The sequence below is a fragment of the Sceloporus occidentalis genome, unplaced genomic scaffold (assembly GCF_023333645.1).
Source record: "Sceloporus occidentalis isolate IW3139 unplaced genomic scaffold, rSceOcc1.0.p SCAF_15, whole genome shotgun sequence".
In the NCBI taxonomy this organism is placed as follows: Eukaryota; Metazoa; Chordata; class Lepidosauria; order Squamata; family Phrynosomatidae; genus Sceloporus; species Sceloporus occidentalis.
In genome coordinates this window covers 9057425-9080870 of record NW_028316995.1, presented here as the reverse complement: position 1 = coordinate 9080870, position 23446 = coordinate 9057425, and the positions used below count along the sequence as shown (strand labels likewise).

General features: G+C 37.3%; 1 protein-coding gene across 1 annotated transcript in view; it reads right to left on the bottom strand.

Moving 5' to 3' along the window:
* The window catches only part of LOC149303217 (serine palmitoyltransferase 3-like), a 41384-nt gene that overhangs the window by 5600 nt on the left and 12338 nt on the right, over positions 1 to 23446 (bottom strand). Inside the window, exons 5-10 of the mRNA XM_089481580.1 lie at positions 22739 to 22863; positions 20101 to 20194; positions 13051 to 13156; positions 10474 to 10693; positions 9566 to 9692; positions 2619 to 2754 (exon numbers count right to left, since the gene is read on the bottom strand). Coding sequence (XP_089337706.1) covers positions 2619 to 2754; positions 9566 to 9692; positions 10474 to 10693; positions 13051 to 13156; positions 20101 to 20194; positions 22739 to 22863 — 808 coding nt within the window. The remainder of the gene's footprint in view (positions 1 to 2618; positions 2755 to 9565; positions 9693 to 10473; positions 10694 to 13050; positions 13157 to 20100; positions 20195 to 22738; positions 22864 to 23446) is intronic.

Here is a 23446-nt window from a genome sequence, read left to right as displayed (position 1 = left end):
GAGTCCCTGGTGTGTAGCCGGGGCAGCGTGTAGATGTCTACGCGATTCGCGTAGACAACTTACGCTGCAGCCGGAAGGAGGTGTGGCTAGCAGCGGGGGTTGTCTGCGTCCATCGCGCAGACCTTCCCCGGGTGCCAGAGATCAGAGTTCCCGGCACTGGTAAGTTGAGAGGGGGGGGCGGGGGCATGTTAAATGAGGGGCATAAGGCATTTCTGGAGGCAGAGTGCTCTATGAAATGCCTTTTAACCCCCTTAATGCCACTTTGCCTCCAGAAATGCCTTTTTAACTCTCTATACGCCACTCTGCCTCCTGAAATGCCTTAGACCTCCCTATATGCCACTCCGCCCCATAATATGACTTAACCCCCTTAATGCCAGAGTGGCATATAGGGGTATAAGGCATTTCTGGAGGCAGAGTGGCACATAGGGGGTCAAAAGGCATATCATGGGGCACAGTGGCATATAGGGTTAAAAGGCATATCATGGGGCACAGTGGCATTTAGAGGGTTAAAAGGCATATCATGGGGCACAGTGGCATATAGGGGGTATAAGGCATTTTTGGGGCAAATGTGCATAACTGGGGGGGCAGGTTGGAAAATAGAAGGAAATAAAACCAAAATATTTTTCTCAATCATAGCTTTTATTAAAAAAATAGTTTACATGTATTAACATTTACTGGTAAAACTTTTTTCCTATAGGGTCGTCTTATATTCAGGCTTTTTTTCCTAAATTAATATTCAGATTTGGGGGGTCGTCTTATAATCAGGGTCGTCTTATAGTTGAGCAAATACGGTACATTCCAGGATAAAATTCTCTACAGAATTTAACATTTTCAGACAGATTCCCTCTTACTGCTTTTGTTCCATGATGTTACGAATAGAGCTAATAGTGTGCAGACCTTTCTATGTGCAGAAGAGAGCACTATGTCTTCTTTATTGCTATTAATGGGATAAAGGCCTGATTTCTCACATTTTCTGTACTTTTCTGTGCTGTCAAGTAGTTCAGTTGTGGAGTCTTTACCCCTACTTTAAATAATGTAATATATATTTATACAGCCAGGAACAAAGATGATAGTTCCCAGAGAACAATGAATAGTTGAAGGGAACAAAAAGACAAGGAAAATGCCATTATTGGGAAATCATTGCCCCTTAGCCCACCTCCTAACGCTTCATCCCTTTGATAATGAAAAGTTCTGGAATTAGAGTGATTAAAGAGTCAATATGTTATGTTTTAGATAAGGCTAGCTGTGGAATGCATTTAAAGGGAGTATTGAAGATTAAACAGCATTTCTATCATGTTGTTGAGTAGCTCATGAACCAATCTAGACTGATGGCATTTCTGGCCTCTTTAAAGCTTGCGAATCATGCGAAAGCTTTGCCGTGGCAAATAACATAGTGTATAATTAATGGGGTGACATGCATAACTGAGATGACTCTGATTAGTTTTACTGATGCCAATAAGAGAAAATCTCCAGGGACTTAATCATCCTTAGTAAAACAACAAGGAGGGATTAGTACAGACCCATATTGAATGGCTCTCCATCTGTTCCAATGCCTAATATATGTTGCTTCATTACTTAATGCACTCCGATTATTCACTGCTATTTGTGTAACTGCATGCCTGCACTTGTATGTATGTAAAACATACGTACAAAAAAAGAACATAGTGAGTGCTGAAGGTTGCAATCAAGAAAAACCGTTTGAGAAGTTTTAATGGAATTCAGTTAACAGCAAAAAAATGAATTTACTGACATCACTATGCATTATGAAGGGATTCACCAGTGACTGGTTTGCTTTAAGCTCAGAGCTTGCCCTGCATAATGCATATTTAATGTTGCCGACTGAGCTACACAATAAGAAGGGCTAGACGCACTTATATTTCTCGTTGGTGCAACTCATAGTTTAAGTAAATAAGGTCTAAAAGCACAAAAAAGAGAAAGAGATGGTGGCAATGGACATGGACACATATGACAAAATATTTAGATGCTGATGTGGCCTTAGTGAAACTTTTGCCCGCAATGACCCATGCTGGAGACATTTAAATCAATTGGTGCCAAAAATATGGCATGCAAAAATATGGAAAATCTGAATAAAACTGTGGTGGGTATAAAACAGATTGCTTTGTAAAAGGCAATTATTTACTATAAAATTACACTAATTTTGTGCAGGTAAGTACCATGAGACTAAAGATTATATCCAGATATTAGACAGCACAGGGTTCAAATGTGACTTTATACCATTTATAGAAAAAATATAGAAATAGAGTAGAGGGAAAATCTGCCCCTATAGAGGAAGCAACAAGAAAAGGCTTAGAGTTAACCCGGGTACAAGATACCATGTAATAACAATTTAAGTATCTATTTGGTTGCAAATAATCCATGGAAGAAATCAATGTACCCTGTCGACATCTGTTCCAGACTATGAAGATGAATAGAGATGCATGCTGTGTAAGCTATTCTATTGTTTGGGGTGGCCCAGAAAGGGGTCAATAGACCACTTGGGCCATAGTCTAGAATGTTTAGCTTTCATTTGCAAATCTGTGTTTTAATAATCCATTGCGTATCAGGATTTATTGGAAACAAGTAACATTTCATTATGTAGAAAGCATCCCAGGACTTACCCTACTTTTCCAGGCATGTACAATAAAACGGGGACAACAGGTGAATCTTCATTCCCATAAGTGATAAAACCCATGTCCTGCAACCGCTTCCTGAAGTATCTGGTGTTCTCCGCAAGTTGATTCACTCTCTGCATTCCTAGGTTTAAGAGACCATAATGAAATTAGCCTTTCCCCGAATAATAAACCATGAAATAATTCAACAGCTCTCAACGTACGTACTGCAGGATATTTCATGTTGAGTTTATGACAATCTGTATCTATAATCTTCAAGTACAAGCTCCATAGTTTTATCTTTATTTACATACACAGCATATGACTGGTATTATAATGATGGCCCTTCTACGGGTTACTGGCACGAGCAGTGAACTGTTTGCATAGTTTGCTCCGAGACTTTTAAGCAAAATGATGCTCAAATGATGCATTTTTGCACAACAAACATTTAAAATAAAAATTGGTCTTCCAACCAATTCAGTTTTAGCAAGAGGGGAAACACTCCCTAGAAGCTAGAAAGGCCTCTATAAAAATCCTGGTATTTAAGTCTGAGTACCAGAAAGATGAGAAGCTTGTTACTTAAGCACGTAAAGCTTTGGAGTTTCATCCAAATCGGAGTACACAAAAAAATATCTGTAAATCTGCCGAAGTCTGTTTCTGTTTAGAAATAGAACAGGTTACAAATGTTGTAGGAGAGGCCAACCGGCATCTCCATCCTTGAATAAACTCAGCAAACCAATCAAAGACATGTGGCTTTAACACAGGGCAAAAAGAGCAACTACCTAAGGGCAGGGTATAACCTTGGGGCCCAGCTAACAGTTGCTAGAGTTGCTGATGTTGCCAAGGACAGTGAAGAAGGGAACACTAATGGAGAGGTAAGCATTGGTGGCTCCACAGATCTGCATCGCATTGCATCAAGATAGATAAAGGGGGCTCTGGGCCCAGTGATGAGGCTCACCCCAGTCACCACTATGATTAAAGACAGCCCTAAATAAAGCAATATGTCTCAAAGCAACAGAAAAACTGTGAATGGCAGGACTTCTATCTCAATTCTGGACAGTCGGGTATGCAGTTAATTAACTGTAGTACGGCACAGAAATAATCACACATAAGCTTGTTCATTCTATATTATATTAATGACCACCTAACATCAAATGTGAAATATCCTGCTAAGTAGCACGACACACACCATGTAATTCATTGCATCTAATTCCTCAAAGTATAAAAGTTGTGTAAAAACAGCTTATCAATTATCAAAAACTGTGACTCACATAGAAGCCCATAAATCTAGACTAATTAAATGACTTAAATATATACAAGATCTAGATGTGTGAATTTGTGACCATCTGTCACAATTTGAAATTCTAACACATCCAGTCTTTTTTTCTTTACAGTGGTTAGCCCTATAAATATTTGCAGATCAAAAGCAGTATTTAAATATATGCAAATGTAACACTCATTAATTAAAATGGCTCTGTAATTTTTGTTTTGCTTTATTCATTCAGGTCAATGTATTTTTACTTTTTGTTTAAAGGGACAAAATCACTTTAATCAAATAGGATGAGGACAGGAAATGTAGCGATTCCAAAAAGTCATGCCGGAAACTGATAGATGACTAAACAAAACAGACTTTCTTAACCCTCCCAATTTCTTTGATTAAAAGACAGACAACCTCTCTTGATAAGAACCAACAGAGACAACAGGGAGTGCACAGACGCCTGTCACTCTAATTGGAATTGCAATGTGTCATAGCATTTTATGGATCACAGAACCCATAGGTGAAAACCAACAATGGCTTTGTTTGGACCCCTTGCTGAGTGAACAGGCCAACGGCTCCAGGCATTTCCTGTTCCAGGATGTTCCAGCACGTTGACTATACTCAATGTATAAAGAGACTGGCATTCTTTATTCCATTTAATACATATAAGGTATCCTTTTGCTTCCAATAGAACAACTTAAATGCATGTGCGTAAGAGCAGAACCTTTACATTCGCTCTTAGGATGCTTGGCTCAGAAAGACTAAGAAAGACTCATAAATCCAGTAAAGAAACTCATTCAGTCAATTAAACAGTAAAATATTCTCCACTGAGCTTCCTGATGTTTAAACTAATTTAAATGTGAGTAACAGTTTCAGAATTGACAGGACAATGATCAGGAAAGAAAACAAATGTGAGCCAATATCACTAGTTTACCATTTCTCTATATAGTCTCTGTTCTTTTGTTATTTAAATCTAACAGTTTGGTATTTTGGTGGATTCTTCCTCCATGGACCCAATTCCCCCAGTCTATAAATATATATTTCTCGTTACTGCTCTTACATTTCCATCTTATACAGAGAGCATGGCAACCTAACCATCATTTTTTTGTATAATATTCTCCCAGAATACGATAAATCTTTTCATTTCTCTGATATGGACACTCTTACTTTTCAGTCAAAGGCTTATTACACCCTGTTGTCGGAAATACATAGTGCCATAGTTATGGTGGCCTAAATGCTAGCAACTTTATAGAAGAGTTGGGTTAGGTATCAGGATTCATATCTGTATGTCATTGGTACATTGATATTAACGTCATTTTTTTCCTAACTGCACCTTTGCATGTAGACAGCCAAAACGTGGCTTGTATTGCTGAGTAGTTTGTACTACCTGGTCACCACCCAGGTAAACATACCATCATTTGTTAAAGTTACATATAATAAATCAAAACATTTAAAGAATTGCCCTTCAGCAAAATATGCTACTGACAGAGAGAGAGAGAGAGAGAGAGACAGCCAAGGTGTGGTACAACAGGGGAAAGCAGTAGGTCAAGAAGATGGTCATTGACTACTACAGGGATTCCTACTCTCCCAAAGACACAGACTTGATTGCTGCTAATGGGTTCCAGTCTGGTATCACTAACACCATTGATCCCGAAGGCCAAGCGGCCAAATTATATACAAAGCAGTGGAACCTTATTGGCCTGTACAAGGAAATGGTGGTGAAGGGCAGGATGCCTCGCCATCCTGAGCGAGGAAATGATCGCTATCCTTGATAAGCAGATGGGTGAAAGATGCAGTCTTAATAATTGCCATCTCATCTCTCTTCTGAATCTGATCTGTAGTGATATGATTCACAAGTCCTTCAGAGCCAAAGACTCTGTTGACAAGGCTCCCTGCTGCCACAGCCATGATTGTTTGGGCAAACGTGACATGAAGCTAGCTGACCAACAGCTTTAGGCTTCCAATCCACAATGCGCACGTCTATGGTCACTGGCACAACCGTCAACTGAGTTAAGACTTTTTTCAATTTGAATAATAAGACGATTAAATGGGTGGGCAAATAGGTGCTTTGATTTGTGGAGAATAACATTTTACTTCTAATAGTTGGCTGCAACCAGCAGTTTGGTTTAACCAATTCATATCGTCAATATACTGGGTGAGTTGAGGCCACAACTGCTTTGTAACTTTCTTTGTCTAAAACAAAACATCTGTGCTATACATAAGGAAACAAATGAAGTCAAGTTCTCCACTACAAATCGCTCCAATCCTTAATACAAGCAGAGGTCTGTGGTGTTTTTAAAAGAATAATTTTGGCATGCCATATTTCCACAAAAACTCCACTCTTCCACTTAGAGTTTCTATAATAACAAGACAAAATAGCTATTAAAAACAGTTGGAAATCTGGTATACTTCCATAGACATCAAGCACTCCATCTACACGTTACGTCCGTGCTGGTTTCCAAATGTTTCCATACTTCAAATACATAACACAATCAAAAACACTTACACATTTGTAATAAAGAGGTACACCTACCTTTTAACCTGTAATATAACAAATTAACATGGCCAGTTGTGTTACAGTAAGAGGCCTTACAAAAACAAATGTAGAATCGAGTCCTGGAAAGCACCAGTTGGCCAACACCAATAACACCATCATACGACAGCTTACCACCATTTTGAAGAAGTAGAGAAAAGCGGTTTTATCTTGCTTAATACTGCTTTCTTTCAACACAGAATCATAACTAGGACCAACATGGTCATGACTTAGTGTGTAGATCTCCCCAGATTTCCAAGGAGCACATTTCCACTAATATTGCAGAAGGACATGTGTAAGACATAGTAGTAGATACAGCACATAAAGAAAATAACAAAAATCCTCCAACTTTGAATGGATATCAAATATTGATAAAAGCTACTCTCCTATAGTAGGTTCCTGGAATATGTATATTGCCACAGACAGGTGATTAATCACCGAGCATGTCAGCTCTGCGGCAGAAAAAACGGTCAGTACATGCTGCTCTCCATCTGGTACAGATTACAAACTTTTGAAATGCCAAGATTCTATTTTTTAAACTGATAACAGATTGCCAGCTGGATTTAAGGTTTTTAAGGTTTATCAGTGCCAGCTCAACATAAGATTGCTCAACATGTAGATGCTTAACAGTTTTTTCTTATTATTTTCAGGACAAACTGGGGCAAATTGAAGATGTCCCTTAGACATCTGGAGGGAACAGTGACTGTGGCTCTGACCCACACCATTGTGCTCTATTAAGACAATAGTTGGAAGTGCTGACACACAGGGTGGAAATTAGTAAAAAAAAAAAAAAAAAGGTATTTATTTTTATAAATTTTGCAGTTATTCACGCTCAATTGAGATATATATATATATATATATATATATATATTTGTAAATGTGTTTAATGAGCTGCATTATAAAAACATTTAAATTGATGCATCTTGGATTTTGAGTAACGAGAAATGTTGGGTCAGTAATGTAATAAGAAATGGCCAGAATTATGTGCAGCTAGAAAAATCTAGACTATAACTCCCATAAGGCAGAAAGTCCACGTGAGCTAAAGTGACAAATATAGTCGTGCTCTCTGTAAATAAAACCAGTAACGTGTAACCCCTATCCCTTTGATCACAAAAATCACAGAGTGCGATGTTGTAATTCCAGTTTCGTGTAACCAAACCAAAATTTGGTTTTGTTTCGTTATTTATATAATCAGTGTCCCAAATATTAATCCTGGGTTATCCAATTCAAACCTTTACATTTGATTATGTAAGAAAATTTATCAAGACGAAAAGGAGAGAAGCTGCTTATGGTACAGTGACCTCTGTTGGAAGTTGTAATCATAACAACCAAAGAAACATTTTAATTCATGTTTGCCATCAAAACAAAACATCCTTCCTTCCTTTTATTTCTTTGCTATTGGTCTTTTTCAATGTGCCATTCTCTTCATTAACTCTGCCATCTCTCCTCTTTTCCCCCATCTACATTATTTTCACACTGGCCTAATTGATTTTACTGCCCTCTTTGATTACACCGATCTATAAGAAATATAAAATGACTCTTAATAATGTTGTTTTTGCAAAATCAAATTTTGGAAAGGACAAATTCTTTCGAGAAATATAAAAGACGCCAACAATTTGATGGCACTGTTATGTTTCATGCGGTGACATGAATAAAACTAAAGCATATTTTGATTATGGATCACAACAATATCACTTTTTTTATGGTCATTCACTGCAAAATTTCAATGTTTTAGTATTGCTTTTGCCATTTATTTCTCAGAAATATTAATAATACAACTGTAGGGACATCACTTAGGTCTTGTTATTGCCTTCTGTGGTTAATGGAGCAGTTTTTTGTTTTAATACATAGAGGCAAAATAGTATTTTCCCCCAAATATTGTCAACCTACTACAAGGTTTTGCACGTACCTACCTAAGGCTGAAGTGCCCGTCCTTAAAAAATAAAATTAGCTAAAATAAAATAAATAAAAATAACAAAATAACAATTAATTGGATCACAGCTACTGCCTTTTCATCCTTCAATAAAAGATTAAAGGCACCTGCGGTTGTCACATTCAAGTCTGCACTTCTGCATTTAAAAACACGACAACGGTGAAGAAAACTACTGTCATTTTCCCCCCAGATTAGTAGTTGCAGCCATTGCTAATAAATCAGTAACAACCCCAGGCTAAAGGGAACATGTGTTTTGAGTTTAGAATTTAAAATAAAGCCATTCTGATTAGCGGAGAGCTTCACACAGACATTAAAGCAATAGCTGTTTTAAAACATACGTGGGATGCTTCTAAAAGCAGTAGTGGGTGCTACTGGATGTTAAAAGGTTATAAGTGCCACACAATTACTCTTAAATACAATACAAATTGGGCACATTGTATTTTAAACACTTCTTCTTGATGTCATCTGTTTGAAATCTTGTGCTGGGACTTTCATGAAATTGGATTTTTAGACCAGGGTGCAAATTCTCACCACCTCAACAAACTTATAAAATATTTTGTGGATCACTAATAAAGAAAATGTACAAGTCCCATAATTTGTTATATTGATGTCATGGCTTTGGACCAATCACACAATGGCGGGTTGTAATCACAATGGGGTGAATATTAGATAGAGGGGATGGCATAGGGACAGTACGCAAGTACATGTAGTTCATCACATGACCTCAGCAATGTTGTGACATCATGTTCCGACCCAATTTACATCACAGTTTGGGCAATGCACAACCAGTAAACCAGATGCTGATTAGGACTGGATACAGTGGAAATATAAAGGGGCACAGATTGCTAGCTGCTATTGATGTAGTATAGCAGACAGAGTGCCAAAAATAATAAAACAAAATGTCATCCAGGTACTAGTGGACAGGCCAGTTAGCTGCACTCATAACATACCTTAAATTATTTTCAAGGACATCACAGCAGAAGTGTTAAAGGCTGATACAATACGAGTGTTTAGGCATATATTTGAAAGGCATAAGGCTATCCTGACCATAAGACAAGGCCAAGGACCAAGTCAAATTCAAGAGTTTATAGCAGTTGTAGAAAAAATAATATAGCTAGATGATCTGCTGTCAAGTTCTATGTTTCAATGCCCAGAAAGCATTGCTCAACCATCTAGCAGTCTCAGCATAAAATATTCTATTAATATTGGTCTATGGAAACCAAAAGTCTTACCAATCAGCGTCCCATCGCGTCCCATTATGCATTTCATCACTCTGATGATCTGTTCGGTCACAGGTGGAGACATGGATGACGCATAAACTGCACTGTGTGAATGGGATCTCAAGAAGGTCACAAGTTCCTGGAAATGAGTCACAATTTTTTATATGATGAATGAAGAATCCTTATAATCATTACATTTATTTTAACACTAAATCAATATTTAGTCAATTGGGGGATCTGAGCTCTGTGGTAAATGTTGTAAAATAAATAACCAGAAAACATAAAATGCAAAACACTCTCCGTTCCAACCTCCACATCATTTAAAGCTTCCACGAAGGAAGGAGAAGCAACGACACATAATACAATACTTTATGGGAAGTGCATAATCACAGATGTTAACGTGGCTGCTTCACATGGTATACATTTTTTTTTCCTTTAATACTATATTTCTTAACTTTCAATCTGTGAACACATGCATGAATTTACTTAGCTTGCTGAATTGTAAAGTGCAGAATTTAAAGTGTTAAGCTCTACGACATATTTACAAAACCAAACTCAACATGGAAAACATTATATGTAGTTATAACACATGAGTAATCTCCCTAGTCCTAAACAGACAACAAAACAAGCCGACAAGTTTAAAATGTGATTCCAAACAAAATTGAAATTGGCAACTTACTAACTTCAGATGTTATCTCCAATGACAACATATTGGCATACTCTTGTTATATTAACTAGAACACTTCAAATATTAAAATATCTATCCTTTAAAGGGACAGCCCAGCCATCATATGTGCTTTGATGCATTTGATAGCTGAGAGTTTCTTTTACATTTCCACGAGGCCCCCTTATGCATTTCCCCTTTTTTTCTGCCCCCCCCCATGGCAGATGGGACTTTGTCTCTTAATGAAACACTGTACCTTTTTTCCAGCAATGTATCCACCAGCCGAACCAAAGCTTTTGGTGAATGTGCCCATCAAGACATCAACATCTGTAGGATCTAATCCAAAGTATTGAACCACTCCTCTGCCTGTGGCTCCCACTGCACCAATACTATGAGCTTCGTCCAGATAAAGATAGGCTTTGTATTTTTTCTTTAAGGCAATAATTTCAGGAAGACGGACAATAGAACCTTCCATGCTAAGAAAGGAGAGAAGAAGAAAACATACATGAACTAAAACAAAAAAATACAAATGGTTTCTATTCTGTAATATAATATTTTTAACTCAATGAATTTATCACCAAATTCTTACGCAGATTCCTGGCAGATCAATTAAAGACCTTAATCATTCACGTTATATTCTCATCAACAACTTGTAGAAAGAAAGAAAAACTCAAAATGAGAACAAAATTACGCAGCTCTGTCAACTAATCCCACCGAAATTCTGATTTTGTAATGATATAGATTGACCAGGAACAAATTGGTTAATGTGTGGCATGTGACCAATTCCCATCATAGCCTTTTCCATAAAATTCATTATAGTCTCCATTACAAAAAAGGGCATTACAAAGACCAGATGTACGATTGCCAGTGCGAAGATTGCACTTCTACAAGTAGAAAATCCTGGGGGGGAAATAACCCAAAGGGATCCCATTGGCCCCTCCCCCAATATATGCACTTGCCTCCCCAACATATGTGTATATATATACACACCAACTTACACACTCAAGCTAACACACATATACTTGCTGACACATACTTACACTAACACACGATTACTCATACTCACTAACACACACACTCATACCACTTACATATACACATCCTTGCTCACACTTACCCATCCATGTTAACACACACTTACACTTTCTTGCTTACACAAATGCTTACACATTCACATTCATGTTACCACACACACATTTTGTGAACAATTCACCCCCCACCGGCCAGCCTGTCCCTGCCTCTAGACTAATACCTGTGTGCAAGAAAATGAAAATAACACGGCTTCTTTAAAGAGTTGAGCTGAGGTTTCCCTATTCTGTAACATGTTTAGGAACAATATCTAAGAAGCTATGAGCAAACAATTAGTGAAAAGGCATTCTTCCTTAAACATCCCAGAAGCTGCTTTGGTATCTGCGCTCCACATAAAAGACAGGCTATTAAACACTAACAGTATGTTGGTGGTCCTCGGACTCTCTTGCCGATCAAAGCTCTTTAAAACCTTACATTTCTCTCTGTTGTCCAAAATGATGTTCAGATAGCCTTTAATCTGATTAGGGGGAGAAACTCTGCTTTGGAGACACTGAGTGACAGATGTTTAGATAAAAGATCCATTTGTGTTTTTGTCTGAAGTAGATAACACTCTGATAACCCTGATGGATACTAAGGAGGTAGAGAAGCCTGGAGAAACTCTTCCTTAATATGCCGCCCATCAGTGAGACTCCAATGACGCAATGTGAGTTTGTCTATAGGTGAAAGAAGTGGGGTGGGGGGTGCCCGCCAAATGAAGATGTGTAATCAGGAAAATCTGGTAGAGCCCATGTTTTATGATAACATATATGGCATTTCTAGGAATGCTTCAAATAATAATATTAAATGATTGTGTCAGTTATAGTACAGCAGTGCATAATATGATAAAGATATATAATCCCATAAATATTTTTTGGGGCTTTCCCCTAATGTCTCTACATTTGTACTTCATATAAAAAGCATTGCAACCTTGGGGAATGCAATACAACATTGTTTTCTGTAAAACTAGGTGATACAGAACTCAGAAAAAGGATTATGTTTTTCACATGAGATTGTGTACTGTATAATTATACCTCCCAATGAGACAGGGTTGTGCATGGTGCATCTGTACAGCTCCGATTAAATCTTCTTGTTATGACTTTATATAGCAAAGAAAAATCTGGCATATAAGCAAAAAAAACTACCCATGCATTCTTAATATGTGCAAATGGATTGTCAATATGCGGAATTACTGCTCTTCAGTCTCTGGTACATTTATGTAGCATGTGCAATCCTATACTGTGTACATACTTATATCATATCATTTTGCATGTTGTGTTGCATTTACAAGCATCTCAATGCTGCACAAAGTAGGGATCTCTTTGCTTTCAGATTTGGGGATAATGATGACCTGACCATCTACCCTCTCTTTGGCTCAAAGTTATTGATTTGGTTCTGACAATTGATTTGGCTTGTGGGTGCCGGTACATTATATGCAAGTACATTTTGTCTGAACGAGCCCATTTATTTTAAACCAAATGAAGTTTGTCTTCTAGCAAAATAGCAATTTGTGAAACTGATCTGAAGCAGTATATTTCCCCCAAAGTGACATATCACTATGGCTCTTTTATAATATGACATTTATGACAGAATTGGGCAAAAATCACAGGCACGTTTTAACAACGACAAAAATGTTAACGATTGGCTAGCATTCCTTACACATTCATTTCCAAAGATGTAGATCTATGATACAAAAATGATGTTCTTAAGTGTCCAAGTGAGATAAGATATGTATAAAATAAAATCATATGCAGTATGCACAATTTACCTGTAAATGCCTTCAACAAGAATAAGGATTTTTTTCCAGGCCCTGTGTGTCCGAGGCTGACCATTAATCACGGCTTCTCTCAATAACTTTTCCAGGTTCTGCATATCTTAATATAGAAAACACAAAAGAAGTTATTCTTCTGAATACAGTTCTTCAAAGTTTCAGAGCGCTACACTTAAAGTCTCTACTCCCCAACTCTTCTACCTGTTTAATAGTTCTAAATCTATGCTGAAATCTTAAAAAAAAAATAAAAAAATAATAAGTACAAGCCATACATTTAGTTTTAATAAATACACTTAAGGACTTAAAGGATTGTCAGTGCTATTTATATATGCAAGATCTTTCACAAAACAGTATCATAAGCTTCTGTATTTGTATGTGAACAAGTCAGTCCTAACACCCTTTTATATTTTCAGAGAGTTTTCCTCTTTAAATGTTAAAATGTAGCTTTCTTGCTTTACTGTGTAAAACCTTACATGTTAGTTAGATACATAATCTGAAAATGTGATAGGATTATGAGGAAGGGGTTTTAAAACAATGAATGAAAAGCCATGAAATGGGGTGTAATTTTCTTATAATGCATGCTAGGACCTTGCTAGAATGACACATTTGAAAGGAGCAGGAAGAGGCAAATGACTGAAGGTTGACTATTTCCAGTTTAGACCAACCAAACCACAGCAGATCAAAATGACAAATCATATGTACAGTTTTTATGCATAAACACAAATAACATAGCGGAATATTATGTTTCTCCACGTAGCCGGGCTGTAGCTGAACCCTGACATACTCTCAAAGCTTCTACAGCCTTTTGAACTAGGAATTCTGCTGTGCTTCCCCTTTAATAGCTTGTGTACACCGTTGGGTATACTCCAAGGTTCTGTTTTCTGTCAACGTCCAGGCTTGTAAGTCTATCTTAATATTCCTTTACCCACTAGGACAAAAATCTATATTCCTCTAGATGAATGTGATAGACACATGGAATGTTATATGAAAACAATTTCTGCCGATACCAAGCAGAACAAACTGCAATAATCTGTGTTATGATGAAACTTTACAACATCCACATTTAAGGCCATTAGGTTTAGTTTGTTTAACATCTGGTTAGACAGAGACAAAATACTGACTTGTGAAGTTCTATTTATTGGATGATGATTTGGGCTCGTTCCCACGTTTTCAGCTGCTTGTAATTATCAAAAGGGGGCCTTTGATCAGGATGCTTGGATGGCAAATTAATAAAACAATGTTTGGGTATAATCAAAACAGAGCACTTGACTGGCGGAGTTATTTTATCTTAGTATATATGTTATCCATATGATGCTTGTGTGACATATGATCAGAAAGAAAAAAATGCATTTTTCTTCTTCTTTCCTTTTTTTCCCCTTGCGTGCTGGGAATGTGTGTGCGTGTATATATATATATATATATATATATATATATATATATATATATATATCAATCTTCCAGAATTATCTTATAGTTAAATATTTATTAAATAGGAGAAAACATTTTTCTCTGAATTGTGAAAGAAAAAAAATAATATATATACACACACACACACAAATACACATATATATATTTAAACATTTGACACACAATTCAGAAAGGAAACCGATATGCTTTTCTTATTATAGTTCAGTCTACGCTACAGTCTACTGAGTATACTTCTCGATGCCTCGATGTACCTTTATTGCCTCATGTGGCCAATGTCGGCAGCCCGCTTGATGCACACAGAGCATAGCATGTGGCTGCGTGTATTTGCACATTTTAGATTTAGGGCAGGAAAGATTTTTGCCTTCCTCATATTTATACAAGTATACATTCTTTTCCAAAAACACCAAAAGCAAACATTATAGAAAGGAAGTATGGTATAATTTACACAAGCCAATGTTGCAAAGCCAAAATCATTAAACTAGAGAGTAACTATACTGCATCTACTTCTAATATCACTTCCAATTGTTGGTGATCAACAGGCTGCTCCTTGGTGTCAGAGGACAGCATGCTTTTATTTCAGAGCTAATGATCATCAAGCAATTAATGATCGCATTCTACCAGTTAAGACTAAATAGGTAAAAAAATAAAAAAAAAAAAATAAAAAAAAAAAGGCATTGAAGTTGCTATTTTTCTTACTTTTCAGATTTTATGTACCTTTGCAGGAACCATATCTGATTGCCTAGCCTTGGAAGAAGCCATCAACTTTTGAGTGGTCGAGTTGTTTTTGGCATGTTAATACACCATATATTGATTGTTGACTTGGACCCAACTCTGTCCTGCCTCCCATAAGAAGAAGGAGGTGGTGGATCACTGAGTGACCAGCCATGGCCAGTTTCCAAGTAAGCTACTAACTTAAAGGAAGCCAATTTTCAGGCCAAGGCCGACAGCATGACCAGGTGTGAGAAAGGTGAGAGAGGATGCCCATTGCAACAAAACTAACACAGCTCTACAAATAGCAAGTTTGGGGCCAGACAGAGTAACCCACATTGACATAAGTAAATCCTGCCAGTGAAGACTCCGCCACAACCAGATGTAGGGGCAGCTCAACAAGTAGTTATGGTAATTTTAGAATTAAATAAAACAACTTTTAGTACTGCTTGAGGCTTCAAAGTCCCTTTCAATCCCGAGGAGGCAACTCCATGCAGAACCTTTATTCAATTTTAGATGAGTAGATGGCTTATTTTAAACAAAGGTTAAATTACAGCACTGTATTCATAAAGATAGTAAAACCCCCCCACCCTTGCATTAGTCTGTTGAATAGGTCAAGGACATGTAACACAAACTTCTAAAATCAGTATACCAAACCATATTTACCCTTCATATGTTTGACATGAGAGCAAGACGAGACCCTTATCAAAACATGTTTGGTTCCATACTCAGTAAATGTGTCCTCGCCAAAGCCTCTAGATGGCGGTAAATGTCAAGAGTTAAAAACCAAACAATTCCCAATTCCCAAGCTAGGATATAAGAAATGAAAATGCTTAATTACTTGTAGATGCAACAGAATATTTGATAACGTAAAAGAGAATGTTATCAATTTCCCAGCATTTCAGCCTGAAAAAGTGGTACCCCCTCCCTTTCTTTAAAGGACAAAAAAAATGTATCTGTTATACTTGAAGACTGGCATTGTCGTAATTCATAAGCACCATAGCACCATAAAAAAAACATTACACTTAAGCAAGCCATACGATCCAAGAAAAACAACTTTAGTTTCTAAGACATCATTATCAATGTATTTTGATGTCAAGAAATGATCAACAAAAGGTATCGTTTGAAGGTATTTTCTATAATTTTTATCATAAAATATATAGTAAAGTAAAAAAAGTTAGTATCATGTTTTGCATTGCACTAAACAGAGTGAGGAAAATCGTTTTAATGATTAATAGTGATAGTGCCGCTTAACTAAAAAATATTCACTATTATTGTTTTATATCAATCACTGGAGCCCCAGACTAGTAAAGAACTTTATTTATTTTCATAAGTGAAGCCCAAGGGACTCATACTTCTAACTCATCGTATGAAGAAATGTGGATTGGTGCTCTCAAAGTGGTAAGGCCACAGTGGAAAGCAGGCTTCCTCTTCTGGTAACACACTCCCCAAATGGGGGACACGCAGCCCCTTCCTTTCATCCCAGGCTGATAGCTAAAGAGGGCTGGATCTTCTCGAAAAGAGGACCATGAAAGTCATCAAGTGTGCCAAAAGCAAAGCCCCACCACCACCAGAAAGCAGTCTTCGGTGACCCAGCTCCGCATGTCAGTGACTCAAAATCACAAAGTATACAAAACTTGGACACAGCTCTAGCTGTTACAGCTGATATGGTTCTTTTCTTTTTAATAATATTGAGTAACGGAGAGGAAGAGAGGGGGATTTTTCACTCTGGTCTGTTTATACGATTGTGGACACTAATGCATATGTCGCATGGTAAGGTGACCGTCAAGAAGCTTATTGGTATTGGGCCTCAATAATGCAAAGTAGAGCTGTTCACTTGGTAAATTTTGATAACTGATATTTCACAGAAAACATTAAACCCCTAATGGAGTATTGCACCTGATTATCGTACAATGACATTGGTATGTATTTTTAAAAATAATATTAAAAATCTGTTCAGAAACAGGTGCATACTACCAGTAAAACACGCACTGGAAAAATGAGGTTATCAGCTCGGAGACTTTGTGCGGTGAGCAATGTCGCACTTCAGATAACAGGTTTAATGACAGTATATGAACAGGCAGAAGTGATATAAACGTCAGTATCTCGTGCTTCTGCATTGACATTTCCTCTTGGTGACATAAGCCAGGCACGGTTCACATTACAAGGAAGGACTTTGTTTAGATGCAACGAGTAACTCTTACTCAATCTCATAAGCCCATACCTCCCCGTACTTCCAGTTTTCATGAGACAGTCCTGACTTTTGCGGCACTCTACAGCTGTCCTGGGTAGCTACCTTGCTGTGGGCTGGTTAATACTTTGATATAAAAATCATCGCAGCACAGAACTCCATTGCAGCCCCCATGAAGCCACCTCACAATGCTCAGCAGCTTAATGCTTCAAGGTGGCTCTTCGTGTAAGGTGGGTCGTTGCCATGCCCTGTCCACCTCCAGTGCCAGCCCTCCTGCCTATTGTCAAACCCTCCCAATGCAGGTGTCGCAACTTGGACACCTGAAATGTTAGAGGGCATGTAAGCCTACTGAAACCTTATACTTTGTATCAGTGACAGATCTGTCTGAAAAAGATCAGTTGTCTTGAAAGTTTGCACTCTAATTCTACTCAGCCAATGAAATGTTTTACATTGACTGCAATTAATTGGTGATAATGTTTCATTAACACTAGAGAACCCTGTTCCCTGTTTGTTTTATCTCTGCTTTGCATACATCATTACAATAGTAATGTTATCTTCCGCATATTATGCAGCCTGTTTTTGAGTCATTATACAGACAACAATACACGAGCCCCCGAAAAGGTACATCTTACACCAAGAGCATTGCTCAAATGGTTAATGAGCAGCACAGGTTTCCTCTTTTTGTGTCTGGTTCTTTCAACCAAGATCCCTATGAACCTACAAAGATGAAAGTTGGGGCACAATGCGGACACAGAACAAATACAGTACCGGTTTTTATAGAGGCAAACATAACTTTGAAATGCAAATCTAAAGTGCCATTAAATGAGCTTGATCCACTTGTTAAGCACATAAACTTAAAAAAGTATATATATAACATAATAAAGCAGATATGCCAGTTTATTCCTTCCCCAGAAGGTTGATGGCGTGTAGACGTGGCACCTTATGATGGAGCCATAAACAAGCAAAAAAATATCACATATCATATCATATATATCATATCACATGCAACAGAATGTGAACTTTGCTTCCCAGACATCCTGACAACAATTTGGACCGTTTGAAATATCTTTGGTCTGATTACAGAAAGTCTAGTTAAGCTTTGCATGTGCCCATACTGCAAATCACTGGCAGTTTTATAAAAGTTATTAAAAAAAACAAAACTCAACAAAACAAAAAAAGTGTAATTGTCCATGCAGAAACAAGTTCATCAGGACTCTCGGCCACCTTTATCATGTGCAAATACTGAAGCAGATTGACTCAAATTTCTAATACTTCAAGTCACGCCAGAATGAATGGCAAATATTAGCTGAGCCAAAGCATTCCTGTTTATAATAAAAAAAAAAAAAAATTCCAGGCCCAGCCAGTTCTAAAAATTCAACAAAATATTATCTTACAAAACAAAAATTAAAGCAAAATTGTGGGGGAAATATATGGTATATATATATAAATAAAATGTGAACAGAAAAATAAATATATTTTTGAGATACTGATATTATACCACATTAAAGTAAGAATTTAGGAGACGTCTCCGCTGTCTGCCAAATGCTGGGTATCCTGTAGAGTTTGAGGTTTGCAATCATAATGATCGCTCTGTTAGGACACTGATAAGATGTTTGCATTCCAAAAACTTCCCTCCCAAAGAAAAACAATAGGAAACAAGCGGGCAGGACAGCTTCAATCCAGACGGAAAGACCGGTCTAACTAGGGACATTGTTAAGACCACGTAAAGCTTGAAAAAAATACACAAAAAAGGAACTGCACAACCTAAAAAGCATAAAAAGACCAATAAAGACACCCACCGAATATTATTCAAAAAAATATGTTTTTGGTATTCTTGCTGTTTCAGATAAAGCTTGAGCCTTTAGTACGTTCAAGATACTCATATATATATATATATATATATTTATATTATATCACAGCAGTAGTACTGCAATATAAAATAATACCTTTTTGTTGGATTAAAACTCCATTTTAAGGACGTGCTTTCAGGAGTATCCACAAGTAAAAAGCAATCTTTTGAAAGAATAAATAATCCTGTTATTCCATGTAGACCCATTATCAAGTTAATGGAAAGGCACAGAACAGTTTTTAGTTTTTCTTTTGACTTTTCACACTTTAACAACTTCTTTTGTAATAAATCTAGCCCAAATCAACAAGTTATAGCTAATCAAAATAATTAAAATCTATGGGAAATAGAAGCTCCCATTGATGATAAATCTGTTTTTACACGGTGTGTTTTAGAACACAGAGCAGCGTATATTTATAGATTTTGGATAAAAGGTCAACATTTATGGTATGGATAAGTGACTTATAAAATAATCCTATCAACAAATGGCAGTTTAGCGGATATGCTACACTGCTCATTTTGTTAGGTCAAGCACATCAGCCCTCCAAAACAAGATTACTCAGCTACCACATGTAAAGCAGTCTTCAGAGCCCCCAGAATGATAGATGGGATAGTTGATTTAGTCCACAAGAGACTCAGAGACATTAAATCCAAATGGTGCAACAGGATAACTCCCCACCCAAAAATCCTGCAACTGTAAGCAGTAAGAACGAAGAATAGAAACATAGAAAGTGATGGCAGATAAGAACCATTAGGCCCATCCAGTCTGCCCAACCTCTGAGTACTTATCCTACATCTAGCTTGGCCTTATGCCTATCCCACGCTTGCTTAATAATAGCAGAGCCCTCCAGCGTTGAGCCTCCACCAAACTTACTGTTGTGCTTGAAAATGCGAATGGTAGCCCCTGAGAGTCTAGCCCCGAGCACCAAGGAGGTATGATTCAATTCATCACTTAAAATAAGGCAACCCTGAAAGAAGAGAGAAGATTGCATCAGTACGATAATCAAACACAAGGCAAATGGCTCCTTTTCTCCCTGTCTGATTATATGATCAAATCCGGTATATTTTCACTTTACATCAGAAATCTCACTTTAAGCAAAGCCACAATAAATGGTTTTCCAATGAACCAGTTGCTATTTTTCAGGAGGAGGTTAAAGACATGTAAATACAAGTGCTCAATAAGCTTTATAAAATGTAATATACACATCAAAACCATTTTAGTGTATTTAAGGCTGGTGATCATTATGTCTGGATTTTTTTCCATCCACCGTCAGACAAGTCGGACAGGTTTGTCTTGTAACCATGCATGCTAACATGCCGGTGCCTCGTTCTCTCTCTATGAACACCACTCAAGACTGTTTACTTGGGTCTAAGACAGCCTACATGTTGTGGGTCTAGGGGTTTATGCATTGATTTACTACTCCTCCCCTCCAAGACCAGGAAATATTGCAGAATGTGTCCCAAAGCAAGTATTTTTTAATTATGTGTCTTCAAATAAAAACCTCTGCATCCGCATCCTGAATTAAGCATTTACCAAACTCCATAATAACGTTGCTTGTTAGTTTGTAGTAAAGAACATAACAAGAACATTGAACATTAGTGTTCAATACAAAAGGCCCCATGTGTTCTCGATGGTCAATCTGGACTTTAATAGACCCATGTTATTGGAACCACCGGTGTGTATGCCTCCATGCAAGTAGCAACTCGTGAAATGTTTAAACACCCCAACATTTTTACTCCACATGAAACGTCTATGCTTAAAGGGCAGCTTAACACATTTTATCCAAGGCATTCAGCATAGATTGCAATGGGAAAAAATAAATGAACATTGATCCAAGTTATCTCAGTAAATGACACAACCTTTGTAGTTCAAAGGTTGGGTGTGTTTGGATTGAAATACTTCTACAACCCAACCTTAGCTTTATATGTTTTTTTTTTGTTTACTGGTCATTTAATGAAAAACTGTGCATGGTTAACTCTATTGCAATAAAAATGCATTCATATATAACAAAGTGTTAGCAATAAAATATTTGCTGGTGTGCTCAGCAAATTCATAAAAATCACACACCAAGTAACATTAACCAAGTGCAACATTATTACTGCTCTCAGAATAATACAATTAGTGGAAATCTGGCAACGGGATCCGCAGCAGGAATGTTCTGCAGGAAATGTTTGCTCAAATACTAATCCATCCAAAATATCTGCATGATACCAGATTAAAATACTTGGTTTCATTAAAATAACACAATAAGTTATTTTACTTTGCAAAATACATGTTTGTGTCTGAGCAGTAATCAATTTAAGTTGGTTGTATTGTTTTTTTTTTTTTTTAATATTCATCGAAAGAGCCATGCAGTCAGTCTACAGCTGATCCATCGTATTTCCGTGTATTTAACCAGTTCAGTAGAGAATCACAACGCTTGCAAGAATTACCCTTGTCTCTGCCTTTCCCTTCCTCATTCTGATTGTGACCGGGGACTATAAGAAAACAGTGTTTCCCTGTGTACCAAGTCCAAGGGCTGTTTTTTTTTCCCTTTTAAGATATTGAATTGGTTCTAGTTAGTGTGGTCAGTGGATAGTTAGCGAGGGATTCGTTCCATAGAGTTAGGTTTAGGGTTGAGTAAGGAGGGACACTCCAGCCTCATTTGTATTTGCCTCTTCGCCAGCCTTGTAGCTCCCAGACTTGACGGAAAAAAACTTTCCCTAAACCTAAAACTTTTACTTAACTCTCTGTTGCAGAGGGTTGAAATGACATATTTTACCCCTTCATACTACAAAGTAAGCGCTCGCCAAACTTCAGCTAAAAATGGCATTACATGCAATGTTCTACCATGCAACATGTCTAGAACACCAGTTTCTACTCATTACACAAAGGGTTAATAGCTCTTCAATCTATAGATGTGCAATTTAGTTTGTTATTTTTTTTTCTTTATCTTTTCTGAATCAGAATCAGTAAACAGATACTGACCCTTGTTTAAGCAAGACAAGGCGCATGTTGTATAGGGCCACGCATTGCTTGGGGAGAAATACACTGCACAGGAGACACAGATAAGCCATAAAGCCACGTGACAAGGGGAAAAAATTACAGTTTTTCTCTTATTCAGGAAGTGCAACTTGAACTTAAAGCGAAGGGCATGAGAGTCACCTGGTTCATCAGGTCATTGGGAGTTATACATGCTATGGTGTCATATTCCATCAGTACAGTGACATAATCATAAGAAAATGAGTCACACTGTCTTATACGATAAACATACGATGGCGTAAAAATTAACCAGTTAAGCACCATCTAGAATTTGTGTTATTTAACCTACTGAAAAATGACAGCGTTTTAGGAATAATAAATAAAGATCCTTTCATTGTTAACAGCAATTAATTAGCAGTAACAGGAAAGGAAAACAATCTAATTTTTAAGGGAAAAGTAGAACAAGTCATGTTAAATTTATAAATAAAGACTTAGACAATGCTTACACTGTAGTAATTTCTCCAGTATAGTTAATGCAGTTGGGACTTACCTTGCCAACCAGGGCTGGGATATTCATAGAATTGGTAGCAAAGCCCATACCGAACACCATAGCAGCTTCTACATTAAGGAACTTGGCAACCAGCTCTTCCAGCTCTTCATGCTTATCCAAATGACCTGGAAAGTAATCAATTAAAGTATAAAACGTTATTAAAAATATGATGTTCGGGTCTTAATATAGTACAAATCATTTTACAATATCAGTCACTGAGCCAGTTAGTGTATATTATTTTAAAATACTTACCTTAAGACCTACTTCAAAGGACTGCATAATTATTGACACAAACTAGTCAATTCCATGCCCTTTATACTTGTCCTAGAGACACGAATACTGTAACAAGTCTGCCATACACAGCTCTGCAAGCTCAACCTTGAATAAGGCTCGATTTAACACCACACTTTGCCTTCCTGGTGGTTAATCTGACAAGGATGCGAGTACTATATTCAAAGTTATATTGTTACTAAACCTAAATAAGAAGAAAGCCATCTACATCTGTTAAACATTCAAGTAGCCAGAACTTTTATCTTAGTCCATTGAATGCACCTGTTTAGTTCTTTAACAGTCGTTAACTGCCATAGGCAGCTTCTGGGATGAAATCCAGGGTATCTTTGGCCCTCACAGAAGTTTGGGGGGCCAGCCCTAACCTCCTACTTCTGCAGAATTGCTCCATGAAAGCGATTGTGTAGCGTTGACCCCTTC